The 17,218-nt window shown below is 40.0% G+C and overlaps 1 protein-coding gene across 1 annotated transcript; it reads right to left on the reverse strand.

The window, feature by feature from the left end:
• Positions 1–319: 319 nt before the first annotated feature.
• Positions 320–2,586, reverse strand: LOC109153912. The gene is made up of 3 exons (XM_019301807.1): positions 2,335–2,586; positions 1,766–2,250; positions 320–1,391 (listed from the first exon to the last, which is right to left on the reverse strand). The coding sequence occupies exons 1-3, from the start codon at positions 2,584–2,586 to the stop codon at positions 320–322; spliced, it is 1,809 nt and encodes a 602-aa protein (XP_019157352.1).
• Between the last annotated feature and the right edge of the window lie 14,632 nt (positions 2,587–17,218).

Raw genomic sequence — 17,218 nt, forward strand, 5'->3', positions numbered from 1 at the left:
AGATCCAAAACAGTTTATGATCAAAAGCAAGAAATGGTGTCATAAAAAACAACGCCCAGCCAGGGCCAGAAGGTACTCAAACATAAAAACTCCCCCTGGGTTCATACTACTCCCCCTTTTTTCCAATGATAGCCAAAGGTCAAGCATTGGAGGGAGTGTCACTGTCAGACTTCGCATGATCAGCAGCAGCAGCAGATTCAGATAGGCTTAAACGAAGAAGTACGGTTGCCAGCTCAGTACGGGCCCCTGTCAGTTGCTTTGCAATAATGCTATGTACTGTCTCAAGATCAGCGACCCTTGCCTTCAACTGTATGGAAAGCTAAACATCCTTAGCATGAGGAGAGTCATCAGACACAGCATCAGGTTCATAATTAGATGGGGCAGATACAGGGACAACATCCCGAATGTGATCTCCAGTCAGCAGACGTTTATCAACAGTATAGAGCAGTGTTGGGCTGATCACCTCACTGGGCATAGGCTCGATACCCTGAGTGGTAAGAATGCCAAAAATCAGATTTGGGAAGGGTAGTCTTACCTTCTGTTCCCGTGGATGAATTAAGGTAAGAATGTGATAGTAAATCCATTTTCCCAGATCAAGTGGCATCTTTGTTCCAATGCGAAATAAGAAGCCTGCCAGTAACTTGCCAACGATGTGGAAATGGGCTGATGGGAGCCAATTGTGAAGGGCCAGCCGATGTAGAATCACATATCTGGATGTGAGATGCGAGCTCTGCAGATAGTCCTTATCTCCTGTAGGCCATGATTTCGTCTGTCCACCAGTAAGAGTTCTGGCCACCAAGTTCCAGTCAGTGACGGGGTCTTCTTGCACAGCAGTCAAACCATAGTATTCATTGATCATGTCAGGCCCAAAAACGTACCACCTTCCTCTGATGAAAATCTGCATCGGTCGTAGCCTAGATAGGATGTCAATCTCGTCATTGAGATTACAATAGAATTCATACGTGAGAAGCTTAGAGTATGGGCAGATGTTCGTGACAGTCTTCAACAATCCGACTTCATTCACCAAAGGTAAAATGTCACATACAGAATGCAGTTGGTTCTCATCCACAGATCGTTGAACAATAAGATCCCTTTTAACCAGGGTAGACCATTTGGTCTGAGCAGCAGGAGAAACAAACTGAGGCATGTAAACAGATGGATCAGTTTCTTCGACAGGTTGAACCTCAGGATTAATGCTTCGTCCTCTTGATCGTGTGGATGGCTTCCCTTTTTTGACAGATGGTGCAGGTACAGAAGTAACTTGAACAGCAGGCCCCTTTTGCTTAACAGACGATCGCAGAGTCTTGAACACTTGTTGAATAGGCGGATTTTCTTCCGGCTTAACACCTTCACTCGACTTCCTTTTCTTCTCAGGCTGATCCACATCAGCACTGTCATCACCAGTCTCAACAACAACCTTTACTGGAACATTCTTCCTTTTAGACCTTCTTGTTTCTTTGGATGGGGATTGAACAGGAGTCACAGAATGACTAGAATCAGAAACATTGGCAGATGAGCTCCCAATAATATTCGAAATTTCTCAAATTTTGAAGGCCGTGGAGTCAGGATGAGCAGTGGCCTCAATAGTTGGAATGTCAAATGGAAGTGTTTGAGATCCATACACTTCAGCCAGTATTTTATCATCTTCGCTGGAAGATTCGGAAGGGTGAATCACTTGATACGGTTGAGGGATTGAAGCAGAAGGTAGACCAGCAAAATGTCGCACATGTTCCAAACTTTCTCCTAATGATGTGGCAGTGTAGACTGGATTCCACCTGTTTTCTCAGACTTGTGGGGGCTTGATAGATCAACAGATTCAACATTAGCAGGTAAGACATGAGTGTCAACTACAGTACAGACTTCCTTAGGGTCATCAGCAATTTCAGCCGGAGGCAGAGAAACATTATCAGAAGCGTAAACAACTAAACTCAATTTATTTGGCTCATCAGAGGACTTTCCTTTCTCATCAGACACATGCAAGACATCAGTTTTCACACCAACAGACTCACTCACAAACAGAGATGTAGAATCAACATTCACAGGGGGATTCTCGGAATCCAAAGCAGTTAAATTTTCCGAAATAACAGGCACACAAGATGGGGTAGCAGAAACATCAGGTTTATCTGGTGAAATTTCAATAGGAGTTTCAAAATTGTTTGACCTGTTTCGGAGGATCTCCTGTCTGTGTTTTGCCTCTTTCTGAGCAGCTTCGAGATACAGAGGGTGCGCCTCCGCTTGCCGTCGAGAGACCTCAACCAATTCTAGGGCTCGATGTGTAAAGTATTAAAGGAATGCCCCGGCCCGATTTCCATCCGAGGGTTCTGGAATATATACTGGAGAAACTTCATCACTGGCTTCAGAAACCATCATAAGCAGTTTAGTCGCATCATCTTCAGACCATTCTGCATAAAACTCTGGGTAATAGGTCATCACAGTTACTAAAATCTCGTCGCGAAGCAGAGGATCAAGTTTGAGCTTCTTCTTCATAGCAAACTGCAATAGCGTCTGAATGTGCTTAAAGGCCACCTCCGGAGAATGTGTCTTGCTTCCGAGCTTGATGATGATATTTCTTACCGGGTCCGCCATTGGAGAAATTTTTGTGAGAAGAGAGAAATACAATTCTGAGAGCAGATATGCTGAGAGAGAAAGGGTTTGAGTGCTGAGATGTTTGAAAGCCTATTCTCTTTGTGGCCCGGTATCAAATAGACTAAAGGGTGAAGAACCCTAATCAATGCGGCTTGTCAAATATCATGCAGACGCGATTGATTGACACAACGGTACAGCTTCTTTCTAGGAAGGAAACGGAACCCAAGGACATTTGAATTTTGAAAAAAGATTAAAATCTTTTTGAGATATCATTAAGGCCAAAATAACACCACTTAACTAAAATAGAGAGAAGTCTTCAAAAAATCAAATCGTAATACTGACCCGTGTACACCACTCCTCTCTGATTGACCAACTGCTTTAATTAGTCAATTCTGCAAATTCCCAGAGCAGACCTGAGAATTTCAAAACGATTGGCGTCCAGTGGCTTAGTTAGGATATCCGCCAGTTGTTTGTCAGTTTGAATGTATTCCAATTCAATTTCCTTGGATTCAACCAAGTCTCTGATGTAATGATGCCTGATGTCAATATGCTTTGTTCTGGAATGTTGAACTGGATTCTTGGAAATATTAATAGCACTGACATTGTCACAATAGAGTGTCATTATCCCTTGAGTGAGACCATAATCTAGGAACATCTGTTTCATCCAAACCAACTGAGTACAACATCCTCCTGCAGCTATGTATTCTGCCTCTGCAGTGCTTAGCGAAATTGAATTCTGTTTCTTGCTTAGCCATGATACTAAGTTTTTACCAACAAAGAAACATCCCCCGGAAGTACTCTTTCGGTCATCAATATTTCCTGCCCAATCAGCATCACAGTAGGCAACCAGACTTAGTTCACTGTCCTTGGAGTACCAGAGACCATACTACATCGTTCCTTTAACATATTTTAGAATGCGTTTTGCAGCTATCAACTGTGATTCCTTTGGGTCAGATTGATACCTTGCACAGATTCCAACACTGAACATTATGTCTGGTCGACTGGCTGTTAGATACAACAGACTCCCAATCAAGCTGCGATAAACTGTGTTATCCACTGATACACCAGTTTCATCTTTCGATACTTTTGTGGAGGTGACGATTGGTGTCCTAGATGATTTACATGATTCCAGATCAAAATTTTTAACTAGATTCTTAACATACTTCTCTTGTGAAATAAAGTATCCTTCAGGACTTTGCTTGACCTGTAAACCTAGGAAGTATGTCAGTTGACCAACCATGGACATTTCAAACTCTTCCTTCATCACTTTTACTAACTCGTCAATGTATTTCTGTAAGGTTGATCCAAACACGATGTCATCAACATAGATTTGGGCAATGGTTACATGACTTCCAGTAGTTTTTACGAACAGGGTTTTGTCAACACTACCTCGTTTATACCCATGCTGGAGCAGATACTGTGTTCGTTCATACCATGCCCGTGGAGCTTGTTTGAGACCATAGAGAATTTTTCGAAGCTTATAGACATATGAGGGATGATCTGGATCTTCGAAACCTTTAGGTTGAGCCACATAAATATCTTCATGGAGATAGCCATTAAGAAATGCTGTTTTGACATCCATCTGTATCATTTATGAGGTTTGTCTCTTGATCCGAGAATAATGATAAATTAAAAGAGAATTTAAATAAACAAGTAATTTAACTGAACGAATAAAGCAATGAAAATAATATATCGAAAACACTTATAATAAGAAACCTTGGTTAGTAAAGATCCACCACCGGAATTTAACACTGATCATTGATTAATAAAGTAATTAATATGCAATTGAATATTTGTCGTGAAATTATTTCATTTCCGTTTTCCCTTAGTTGTAGGTAACTAAAGCACACGCGGTTTAATTACCCCTAACTACTAAATAACCTAAGACAAGCGCTATAGATTTAATTTAATAGCAGCAATAGGAACTAGGAAAACTGACAAACTAAATAACACAAGCACAAGCGGTTGCATTTAATTTAGGAAAATATTCTTCCCGAGTCCAATTATCACTAAGCCGTCAATAATTAACCCAGTTGCTACTGAATATTAGAATAATTTGTAGCACAACATTATCTAATATAGCAAATAATTATATCAAGTAAATAACTAGTAGGCCTCCCTAGCAATTAAATGATACAACTATTCAAATAACTTAGAAGAATATTTAATACCCAAATGCATAAAAATTATATAATAAAAATAAATAAATAATCTTACAGCATAATCAATTCCGGAGCTTCAATTCACTAAACCAACCTAGAAGAAAATTAGCTGCGTAGAGCCATTGATACGAGAAGAATATATGTATATATTGTGAGAAAAAGACAAGCTATTTGTCCTTACAAAGCAATAAGCTATTTATACTAATCATTGAGAGATTAATGCGGATGTGTTTGTGGCCGTGCTACGTGGGTGATGCCGCATAATTTGGCGAGTGGAAGATGGAATTGACATGCTGCTCGGTGCTGCGCCATTTACGCATGAAAGAAAGAAAGAAACAACAACATATAATGTTAGTTTTGCTTTGGACGTACGTCCCTTTGTTAATAAAATAATTGGACCCTAATTAACATTAACATATTTAACTAAATAGCATTATAAAACATTTATTTAATTAATTAATTATTAAACTCTAAAAAGAAATAATTAATATATAATAGTAAATAATTAATAAAAAAAATATTATAAAGATGTACCTAAAATATAGGTGTAAAATACGCCTATCACTTCCTCATGCCTAATTTCATTTTCTTTAAATATTGGCTACAGAGTATGGATCTGAAGGCATAGTGTCGAAAAAATGGGACGTCTACAGTTATGACATCTTATTGATGGAAACATTCACAAGGACAAAGCTTAATAATTGGATTCTTTTTGAAAATCTGAGCGTAAAGGTTTGGGTTAAAGACTCAATGCCTAACCGAGTAATTGATACAATTGATGCAAATTTACTTGCCTCAGATGAAGAATCCTCGAGTGAAAAAATCAAGTGTTCGTCATGTATCATGGAATTGGCCTTGAGGTGTTGTTTTGAATCTCCAACAGAAAGAATTTGCATGAAGGAAGTGGTTGCAGCTTTACAAAAGATTAAATGTCAATTTGCATTCCCTATATATATAGTTACGTTGTAAGTGATTGTTGATTCTCAGTTACCTTTTAATTTTATTATTTTCAGTCTTTGATCTCTGGATGTTTGTGTTTCACGTTTGATCTTTGGAGTTTGTGTTTCACGTAATGTATTTTATTTTTTTGGGTTCAGAACTGGAACCGACTGTTCTGGTTCGCGATTTTAATAAACTGAAACCCAAATATTGTGTTTTGGTTCTAAATTGTAAATCGAACCTTTCGGTTTGGTTGCTATAGTGTCTATTCTGTTTGAACCAAACCGTGGTCATAATTTGTTAAAAAAGAAAACTAAATGAAATATGTATTTTAAGAATAAAAATATCCATGTATAATATCAAGAGAAAAACCGCCAGTTTTTGAATAATTGAGGAGCTCATGTAAATACATGAATAATTCAGCGGGGAAATGTGCTGTAAGTATATTCAAGAAGAAAATGTGTTATTTATCTCAAAAGTTAAAGAAACAAATAGCATGTCTAACATTACAATGCGACTAATGGAAAACAACTCAAAGTGAGTCATCGACCATTAAGCCAAATAGTAATATCAATTAGTTTGTTTAACTTATGTCTTTATTGTTAGTAATAATAATGTATAATGTTATATCATATACTTTATACGTGTGTGGCTGTAGTTTATTTGGTTTAGTCTAGCCTACATTTTAGGAGAGTATTGTGTTAGCTTTCCTATAGGTCTCTATCTTGTTGTAATATCTTATAACTGAAATCATTTTGAATTACGTTTTCTCATCTGGTATCAGTTGCGTTACACTTCCATCCTGATTTTCCTCCCCAAAATACGATGTCAACTAACTCTTCCGAGTGTACGGTGACCACCACCACCGTCCCCGCTCTGGCTACCACCAATTCCCTCACCACCGCCCACCACATTGTTTTGATGAAACTCACAACCAGAAATTTCCTGTTCTGGCGTACGCAGTTAGTACCGTTCCTCCGCGGTCAGGGATTGCTTGGATACATCGACGGTTAATTCCGGTGTCCTCTGGCCACTGTCACTGCCATACCACAGTACGACGACTCCACGGCAGTTGCTATCAGCTCCACCACGACGCCGAACCCAACCTACACTACATGGATACAGCAGGATCAGTCGAATCTTTCACTACTTATCTCATCTCTATCCGACGAGGTAATGTACCTCGCTGTTGGTAGGAACACCGCCCGGGAAGTGTGGCTCTCCATCACGTCGGCTTTGGCATCCTCGACGCGAGCTAGGTGTCTGAACCTGTTAGGGCAGTTTCAGACGCTCCGGTAGGGCAATGGATCACTGGCAGAATATCTGGGAAGGGCGCAATTGATTGTTGAAGCCCTATCCCTCGCTGGCCGACCGCTCTCTTTGGACGAACATATTTTGTATGTCATCCGAGGGCTTCGGCCGGAGTTCCATGCAATGGCGAGCTCTCTCACCGTGTCTGGCACTCCCATCACGCTACCACAGCTGTCTGATTTATTGCAGGCCTAGGAGTTTATTAATTCCGACGAGTTTCCGGCGGTAGACCATCCAGGAGCCACTGGTTCTCCAACGGCTTTCTTTGCTGGCTGTGGTCATCAACAAGGCGGCAATCCTAATTCTGGCGGCCGGTAGTCTTTGAATGGAGGGCACAGTCGCGGCAGAGGACGCGACAGAGGTTGTCGCGGCGGAGGGCGAGGTGGTGGCACTCCCCAGTGTCAAATCTGCTGCTCTCATGGCCACACCGATGTCTACTGTTACAGGAGGTATAGTGACAGTCCAGCTCCCCACGCCAACATGGTCGTTTCCGGCGAGAACCCTACGGATGCAACACCGATGGACGCGTGGTATCCGGACATGGGTGCTTCGTCTCACGCAACACCGGACGAACAGATGCTAAGTCACTCGGATGTTTACACGGGCGGTGATGTCCTCAAAGTCGGCAACGGCGTAGGTTTGGGTGTTTCCCGTGTGGGTCATGCGATTATCTCTTCTGTGTCTAAAAGTTTACATATGTCTCATATATTACACGTACTAAAATTGTCTTTACCACTTTTATCGGTTCACTGGTTCACTCATGAAAATAACGTGTATTTTGAGTTTCATAAAGATTTGTTTATTGTGAAGAACTGCACCACCAAGGCGGTTCTTCTTAAGGGGTTCACCTCGGGCAGCTTATACAAGTTGTTGGTGCCATGTTCTCATTTTGCGTTTCTTACCGCGCGAGCGTCGTTCACGATGTGGCATCAACGGTTGGGTCACCCGCATAACCAAGTCCTCCAGCGTGTCCTAAAACATTGTCCGGTCACTACAAATAAAGCCAGTTCGTCAGAAGTGTATATGGCGTGCCAGCTCGGGAAATCGGCACATTTTCCTTTAAATAGAGTATCCACATCTAGTATACAGACATTGGGATCCGTCCCCCGTTATTTCTGATTTCGGTTGTCGCTACTTTATTTTATTTGTAGACGATTATTCACGTTTTTGCTTGTTTTACCCCTTACAGTTAAAATCAGATGTATATAAAAATTTTATTTGTTTCGTGTAATGGTAGAACGGTGGTTTTCGCGTTCTATCAAAGCCATCCAGTCTGATTTAGGGGGTGAATACCGTTGCCTACACAAAGGTTTTTGAATCCCTTGGCATTACGCACAGACAATCGTGCGCATACACACACGAACAAAACGGCCGAGTCGAACGCCGAAATAGACACATTGTCGAAACTGGCTTAGCATTACTTGCAAAGAGTTCGGCTCCCCTAAAATATTGGGATTATGCTTTTGAAACGGCCACTCAACTAATAAATTGCCTTCTGTTTTCGATTCTTTGGGTGCCGGTGTTATCCCTATCTTAGGCCATATAATCGGCACAAGATAGAATATCTGTAACACCCCGTGTTACGGCCTCTAACCCGGATTAATTATTTAATTGACTACCATTAATAATAATTAGAAAGGATTTGATTGGGTTAGGATCCCCTTAATTAATTGAGGTGGCCCACCATGGATCATGGACCCTTATCCTTAAACCAAATCCTTAGTCCTTTAAGGAATAGCATAAGTGAATCCTTAGTATTCAGACCCTAGTTAGGACTCCTAGGTATATATATAAGGACTTAGGAAGCACTTAGAAACACCACCATAATTGATCCTACCACACAAGATATCCCCAGGAATTCCCCTGTCACCAAACGTAGGAGAACCCACGAGGAGAAGATCTTAGAGAAAGAACCTTAGTAGCCAAGGATTCTAATTAAGGCTAAGAGGTAACCCATGTCTCAACAAAACCTATTTTTCTCGCTATATATTATTCATTGCCTCCTTTGATATATGATTCTGTGCTTGAGTCTTGATAGAGCTTTGCCTAAGGTTTATATGGTGTTTATATGATAATCTTGATGTTTATGTATTAACCTTGATGCTTATGCGATAATCTTGATGTCCTTTATACTACGATAAGTTATATGAATGATCTTGTGTTTTGATTATGTCTAGAGCCCCAGGGTAATAACACGGATTTTGTATTATGTTATTCTTGGTATGTTTGGGTGGGAATTTGCATGATGGGGTGTTGAGTCTTGGCATGATTAGGAATCGTGTTAGGAAGTATTTGGTGTGATTCTTTGTTTAATTCCGTTACTTGAATACGTGGTGTTGTCGTTTGTGTTTGAATGTGTCTGGACACGATTTCGGGTTCCACAAAGGATCCCGGGACCAAAATATTACATGTGAGTCAGTGAGGGGGGGGGGTAGGTGGGGGCAGGGGTGCCCGCCACCTACCCACTGCCCCTTGCCCAACTCCCAACGGGCAGCCGGTGGGAAAGCGACTGCCCGCCGGGCACCCGCTGGTTTGTAGTCCGCCACCGGCGGGTGGGCCTCCACCCGCTGGAAAGATGGTGTAGGACATGATGTTTTTCCCCGTTTGATGTTTCTCCGTGTCCCGTTGTGTCCCGTTGTACCTCGTTTGTCGTATGTGAGTCTAGTTTGATGTTTCTTAGGATAAAAGAGTCTTGTGTATTGCATGCTAGTTGAATTGGTATCCCGTTGGCCTAGGAGGAAGGTGTATGATCCCATAGGAGTGTCATGAGTGGTTTAATATGGTTTTTTACGTATGAGTTATATTAGGACAAGTGTTCCCCGATGATTCGCCCTTAGTTATGTGTTAATGTGGGTTGCATGTTGTTTGGCTTCTATGTTGATTGTGCATGATACCCCAATTGGTTGCGATCAATTGGCTATAATGACTATCTGGTGGGTTGAGAACCACCAAGTATTAACCCGACCGGTTGCGATCGATCGACTATACAGGCAGTTGGATTGGTTGAGAACAATCGGCTGTTATATATATATATATATATATATATATAGGGCTGCGGTCCATAATCTGGTTGCGATCAGATATACATGATAATAGGGTTGCGGTCCACCGTTTGGTTGCGATCAAACGTTTATGATATAAATGAGCTGTGGTTCATTGATTGGTTGCGATCAATCTCCTTGTGCTGCAGTACAAGTTAAAGTGCTGCAGGGCCATGTCAGAGTTATATGCACTGACCCCTTGGCAATGGAACTCAAGGTTTGGGTCATGTGAATGGTCCTGCGGCACCATCATATGTGTGTACACCAATGCGTGTCTTATTGTTGATTGTTTGACTGTAATGATAACTGGATGTTGATATGATTGATATTGCGCAGTCGTGAGACCCTAGGATGCATGCCAGAATCTTTATGGTTGAGTCTAATTGCATAGAATGTATCTACTGTTGCTTGACTGAGTCTGTTCTCGGATTTAAATTAGAGTTTCTTAAGTATATCTTACGTATATATGTATTCCAGTTTCAAAATGAGTTTCTTATACCTACCTATATTGTACTTAACGCGTGGGAGTGGGTTACCAGCATTATTCGCTGATAGTTGTTATACCGAATGTTTTTCAAGTAATGAGCCTTAGCCTTGGAGCGCGCTAGTCGGATCCTGGACTTAGTTAGATTAGTTCAATTATCGGCCTGCGTGCCTTGAAGTTGTATTGAATGTGGAATTGAGGATTTCTTATGTTTGGATAGTTTTGCCTGTGCATCTGAGTTCTCCGGCTCAGATGTGGTATAGCACCCCGACTATTATGTTTAGTTTATGCTCTGTTTGGGAATTTATAATAGATTTGCCTTTAATTCATAAGCTTGAAAAGTTTTTAAAATTAGGGGTGTTACAATATCGGTCAACACCCTGTGTCTTCCTAGGTTACCCGGTTTCATTTAGGGGCTATCGTTGCATGGACCTAAACACGGGGAAAATCTTTATCTGTCGTCATGCCCGGTTTGATGAATCTATTTTTTCATTTGCTGTGACGTCCTCTTTACAGGTTCAGTCAGATCAAAGCAGCCCCTACTTCGCCCTGGGGTGTCGGACTTGTAGTGGTTCATACTCAAAGCCCGCTGGTGAACATTGAAATACCGCTGGCACAGGAGCCGGGGCCTATGGCTATAGAGGCTCCTCCCACCACTATTGTGACCCACACTAACCTAGGTCCAGTTCAAGAAAAAGGGCACACAATGCGCACCCGCCGCCGCAAGACCCGGGGCACAGGCGAGCAGTTCTACGCCCTGAGCGCAACTACGGACCCAACTTGTTATTCCCAAGTCGTGGGCCACCCGCAATGACAGGACGCCATGGATCAAGAATTCAACGCGCATCTGCATAACAACACCTGACAGTTAATACCGGCTACGCCACATATGAATATCATCGGCTGCAAATTGGTATATCGCACCAATTACATATGGGTGTGATCATGAGTAGGCAACATAATATATGGGTATCTACCGTGCACACGCCTAAAGACGGAGTGCACACATGACAGTGGGAATTTTTGATACATGTAGTAAATTCATGGCATTCTATGTGTGCACTAGTACTAATAGGTGTGTGCACAAACAGAACCAAAGAACGCAGAGATGTTTGAAAATGCTAGTTTTACACTTTGTGCATTATATTTCATTTGTGTGTGAACTAATAGTATTGGCGTCTTTTTAATACAAATACAAACTAGTATTTGTCCCATTCACGGGGGTGAATAACAATAAGAAATTAATAACATTTGGAGCGGGCCTTATGTAACACCCCGTGTTACGGCCTTCAATCCCGGATTAATTATTAAATTAATCCCGTTAATAAATAATTAAATATGATTTAATTCGGTTAAGAGTCCTTTAATTAATTAATAAAGGTCCACCATGAACCGTGGACCCTTGCCTAAATTAGAGTCCTAAGCCTATTAGGAATAAAGAAAGTAAACCCTTTACTATTCAGATTCTAATTAGGAATCCTAGACCTAGTTATCTATTAGGAATAAAGGAAGTAGGCCTTTTACTATTCAGACTACGATTAGGATTTCCTTTAATTAATTAATATGGTCCACTATGGACCATGGACCCTTATCCCTAAACCCAATCCTTAGTTCCAAAAGGAATAGAATTAGCAAGCCTATAATATTAGTTCCTAACCAGGACTCCCAAATATATAAATAGGGGACTTAAGAGACACCTAGAACCCCCACACGCCTAGACGCCCCACCACCCCAGGAGAGCTCCAAGAATTCCCTTAGAAGAAATCAAGAAAGCAAGAAAGCTTAAAGAAAGATCCTTCATAGCCAAGGAATTAATTAAGGCTAAGAGGTAACCCATGTCTCAACAAAACCTATTTTCATAGCTATGATTTCCCCTTAGGGTTTCCCCCATATTATTGTGAATGGCGAAATTATGGTAATTGTTATTGATGTTGATTTGATGATTCCATGGGGAATCTTGATAATCTTGATATTGGGAGTTTCTTGATAATTATGATGTTCTTGATGATTAATTGGGATTTTGATGATTATGTGTTATTCTTGATGATTATGATGTTCTTGATGATTAATTGGCATCCTCGATGTTTATGTGTTATTCTTACCGAATCTTGCAATTAGAAGATGAATCGTATTCTTGTTGATATAAAAGTGATTAGAACCCTATGTTGTATCGTATGATCTTATTCTTGGATTATCGGGTGGGAATTCGCATGTTTGGGTGTTGATTATGTTTAGAAAAGCATGATAGGTTATGTGCCGTTCGGTTCTCGTATTTGATCCGTTAATTGTCTACGTGTTGTCGTTAATTGCGTTGAAAAGTGTCCAAGCATGGTTTCGGGTTCCACAACGGTTCCCGGGACGAAAAGTGGTGAAAAGAGTCAGTGGGGGGTAGGTGGGGGTAGGGGACCCGCCACCTACCCGTGGCGTTCTCGGGCAGCCCGACCGCGGGCAGCCGGCGGGCGGGCAGCTGCCCGCCGGGCACCCGCTGCCCGGAACAGTGGCAGCCGGCGGGTGGACCACCACCCACCGGCTACCCGCTGGAATTTGTTCCCCCTCGGGACCCCGGCTTCCCCGTTTGATGTTTCCCCGATCCCCGTGGTGTCCCAACGGACCCCGCTTGTCGTGCCTATGTCTAGTTTGATATTTCGGGTACCGTTCGTAGGTTTATGAGTCTATTATATTGCATGCTAGTTGAATTGGTATCCCGTTGACCTAGGTGGAAGAAGTATGAACCCCTTAGGACTATTCTTAGTAAGTGATGGATCACGCATAGGTTTTGTTATACGTTTTCTCCCCCTTCCTAATGTGTAATGTGGGTTGCATGTGCTTGCTATGTGTTATGTGTGTGTTACCCCAATTCGGTTGCGATCGGATTGGTTATCCTGAGCTGCGGTTCAGAAGCCGGCTACAGTCAGACGGGAATTCCTGGCTGCAGTCGGATGACGGTATCCTGGGCTGCGGTCCAGAAGCTGGTTGTAGTCAGATGGGAATTCCTGGCTGCAATCAGATGACATCTTGCCTGAGCTGCGGTTCAGAGGCTGGCTGTAGTCAGATGGGAATTCCTGGCTACAGTCAGACAATACACTCTCGTGGGCTGCGGTCCACTGTTTGGTTGCGATCAAACATTATGATGAGCTGCGGTTCATTAGTCGGTTGCGATCGGCTCCTCCGTAAGGTGAGACGGGGCAGGGTGCTGCGGGGCCGTGTCAGAGCTATATGCGCTGACCCTCATGTATGGGCATGCGATTGGTCCTGTGGCGCCAACAAAGTGTGTTATGTGTTGTGATATGGATGAGTTATGATTACGAGTGTCTTGGGGGATGTGACTATGGGATTTATATTGGGGATTGTTCATGTTGGGTTATGATTATTGTTTATGCTTTGCCTTATCTGCCTTATCTATTGTGAACTGCATATGCTCGTTATAACTGTGCCTGTGTCTAGCCTTATCTGTCGAGTCATTCCCGGTTTTAAAGCTAGAGTTCGTAGGATATATTCTCATGCTCAAAATGGTTTTCGTATATCTATATATATTGCTATATGTATTGTATTTCAACGCGCTGGAGTGGGTTACCAGCATCTCTCGCTGAACAGATATATTTGGCTTTCAGGCACAGGAGATTAAGTCACTGGAGCGCGCTAGAACTTGGAGTGTAGAAGTAGATAGTTTCCTTTGGCCTGCGTGCCACGTTTATGTAATTACATTTTGAGGATATTAGTTAGTTAGCCTGTGCACTTGGGTTCTCTAGCCCAGGTGTGGCATAGCACCCCGTACGCTTGTATTTATATCTTGGGATTAATTAAGTATGTCCATTGATGCCTGATGAATAATGCGAATTGAACAGCGTGGGAGAGTCTTCTTCGGCAACCGTACGGTAAAGAGAGAGATCAAGAAAAATAAAATATCTAAGGCTGATTGAATTCCTATAATTTGTAATTTGATCCAATTAAAACAATAGTAAAAACTCAAAATTACCCCCTTAACATAAAAACATGTGCACAGTCAAATAAAATCTGCATAAATAATTAAATAAATCATATTCATCCAATTCCAAAATCTAACGATCCTAATCAATCCACACGTTTATATTTTAAGGGCTGTTTGTAATTGAATATAATCCTAATATATATATATATATATATATATATATATATATATATATATATATATATATATATATATATATATATATATATATATATATATATATATATGTATATATATATTTTTTCCCCTTCTTGGAATTCATAATATGATTGAATAAATAGTTTGGCAAATTGTGATTAGTTTGTTAGCATTTCCTGTTTGATATGTAGTGGCTATATTAAGTAAGCAATAAACATGTGAGTGTTCTGAGCCATTGACTGACACTTCGGTCTTATTTTCTTTCTATTGTGCGATTTCTTCCATAATTTTGTTTCTCTAGAACTTGCCTTGATTCTTTTTTGAAAGCTAATTAGACCATGCATGATTCAAGTGTGATTAAGGCCATTATTGATCTTGAGCCTCACTAGCCAAATAACCGATTTGTCCTATGATTTATTTCCTCTTGTTAACCACTTTGAGCTTTATGGCCATTCTTTTTTTTTTTTTTTGAACAACATTACAAGCCTTTTATATTTAAAAATAATGCCTTCACCCAGCTGAATAACTAGTGGAGAAAATTTTGAATTATTCGTGTAATCTACGTGAGGTTGTGAGGATGAAGTGTGGGGGAGGTCACTTTCTTGTGTTAATATGATGGAGAATGAGGTGGGTTGTATCTTCATTGCCGATTTGTCACTGGTCTTCTATGAAAAAGAAAACGAAGACAATTCATGATTCCAAAAAAATATGGAAATTGAAAAAATGAAAAAATGGAAAAATGGAGAATATATGTTTGAAAAAGAAAAATATTGCTGAAAATTTATGAGAAAATGAGAAAGAATCAGCAATTGATTTTGAGTTGAAGTTACTTCTAAATAAATGAAGTAAGGGGAAATTCTGGTAATACTGAGGAAGCATTCTATACTTGGTGTTGAGCAAGTATCTTGGATTATTTGTATTTATTTGCTCCACTAGTTTGAAAGCTTTTGTTTAAGCTACTTTCCTAAATATTCCCTACCTTAACCCTAGCCCCATTACAACCTGTGGAAAGTCCTTATGATTTGTGTCATGCATGACTCTTGTAGTGGTGATTGAGAAGATATGCAAGCCTATGGTAGAGCAATTTTATAGGAATGAACTTGAGTGAAATTAATACCCATCAAACACTTGAGTGATGAGTGATATTCCTGTGAGGGCTTACTTATTTAGTTTTCTCAATTTTCAGACAGGGGTGTTATCTTATTAATTGCAGGGTGCTTCAGATTGTTGTTCATGATATGTTATGAGTTTTGGGGATTTTATTTATTTACTTCGCAAATAATATTTTTTACTTGGGGACAAGCAAACGTTTTAGTGTGTGGGAATTTGATAGGCGTATTTTACACCCATATTTTAGGTACATCTTTATAATAATTTTTTATTAATTATTTACTATTATATATTAATTATTTCTTTTTAGAGTTTAATAATTAATTAAATAAATAAATGTTTTATAATGCTATTTAGTTAAATATGTTAATGTTAATTAGGGTCCAATTATTTTATTAACAAAGGGACGTACGTCCAAAGCAAAACTAACATTATATGTTGTTGTTTCTTTCTTTCTTTCATGCGTAAATGGCGCAGCACCAAGCAGCATGTCAATTCTATCTTCCACTCGCCAAATTATGCGGCATCACCCACGTAGCACGGCCACAAACACATCCGCATTAATCTCTCAATGATTAGTATAAATAGCTTATTGCTTTGTAAGGACAGATAGCTTGTCTTTTTCTCACAATATATACATATATTCTTCTCGTATCAATGGCTCTACGCAGCTAATTTTCTTCTAGGTTGGTTTAGTGAATTGAAGCTTCGGAATTGATATGATTATGCTGTAAGATTATTTATTTATTTTTATTATATAATTTTTATGCATTTGGGTATTAAATATTCTTCTAAGTTATTTGAATAGTTGTATCATTTAATTGCTAGGGAGGCCTACTAGTTATTTACTTGATATAATTATTTGCTATATTAGATAATGTTGTGCTACAAATTATTCTAATATTCAGTAGCAACTGGGTTAATTATTGACGGCTTAGTGATAATTGGACTCGGGAAGAATATTTTCCTAAATTAAATGCAACCGCTTGTGCTTGTGTTATTTAGTTTGTCGGTTTTCCTAGTTCCTATTGTTGCTATTAAATTAAATCTATAGCGCTTGTCTTAGGTTATTTAGTAGTTAGGGGTAATTAAACCGCGTGTGCTTTAGTTACCTACAACTAAGGGAAAACGGAAATGAAATAATTTCACGACAAATATTCAATTGCATATTAATTACTTTATTAATCAATGATCAATGTTAAATTCCGGTGGTGGATCTTTACTAACCAAGGTTTCTTATTATAAGTGTTTTCGATATATTATTTTCATTGCTTTATTCATTCAGTTAAATTACTTGTTTATTTAAATTCTCTTTTAATTTATCTTTATTCTCGATATATTTCAGACCCCCTTCCTTTAATTTGAGCACATATTTTAAACTAGTTACTCCTCATGGGATCGATCCTTACTCCCGCTACTACGTTTGTAAGGTTTTAATTTGGGAGCCTACGACAACTCG

The sequence above is a fragment of the Ipomoea nil genome, unplaced genomic scaffold (genome assembly GCF_001879475.1).
Source record: "Ipomoea nil cultivar Tokyo-kokei standard unplaced genomic scaffold, Asagao_1.1 scaffold2565, whole genome shotgun sequence".
NCBI classification, from domain to species: Eukaryota; Viridiplantae; Streptophyta; class Magnoliopsida; order Solanales; family Convolvulaceae; genus Ipomoea; species Ipomoea nil.

What these genes read in the sequence shown, in the direction of transcription:
- LOC109153912 (XM_019301807.1), bottom strand. Translation starts at nt 2,586, where the DNA reads ATGGCGGACCCGGTAAGAAATATCATCATCAAGCTCGGAAGCAAGACA. An exon ending in CCAGTGATGAAGTTTCTCCA is followed by an intron (nt 2,251 to 2,334) that starts GTATATATTCCA and finishes GAATTGGTTGAG; the next exon opens with GTCTCTCGACGGCAAGCGGA. An exon ending in GAGAAAACAGGTGGAATCCA is followed by an intron (nt 1,392 to 1,765) that starts GTCTACACTGCC and finishes TGGTGATGACAG; the next exon opens with TGCTGATGTGGATCAGCCTG.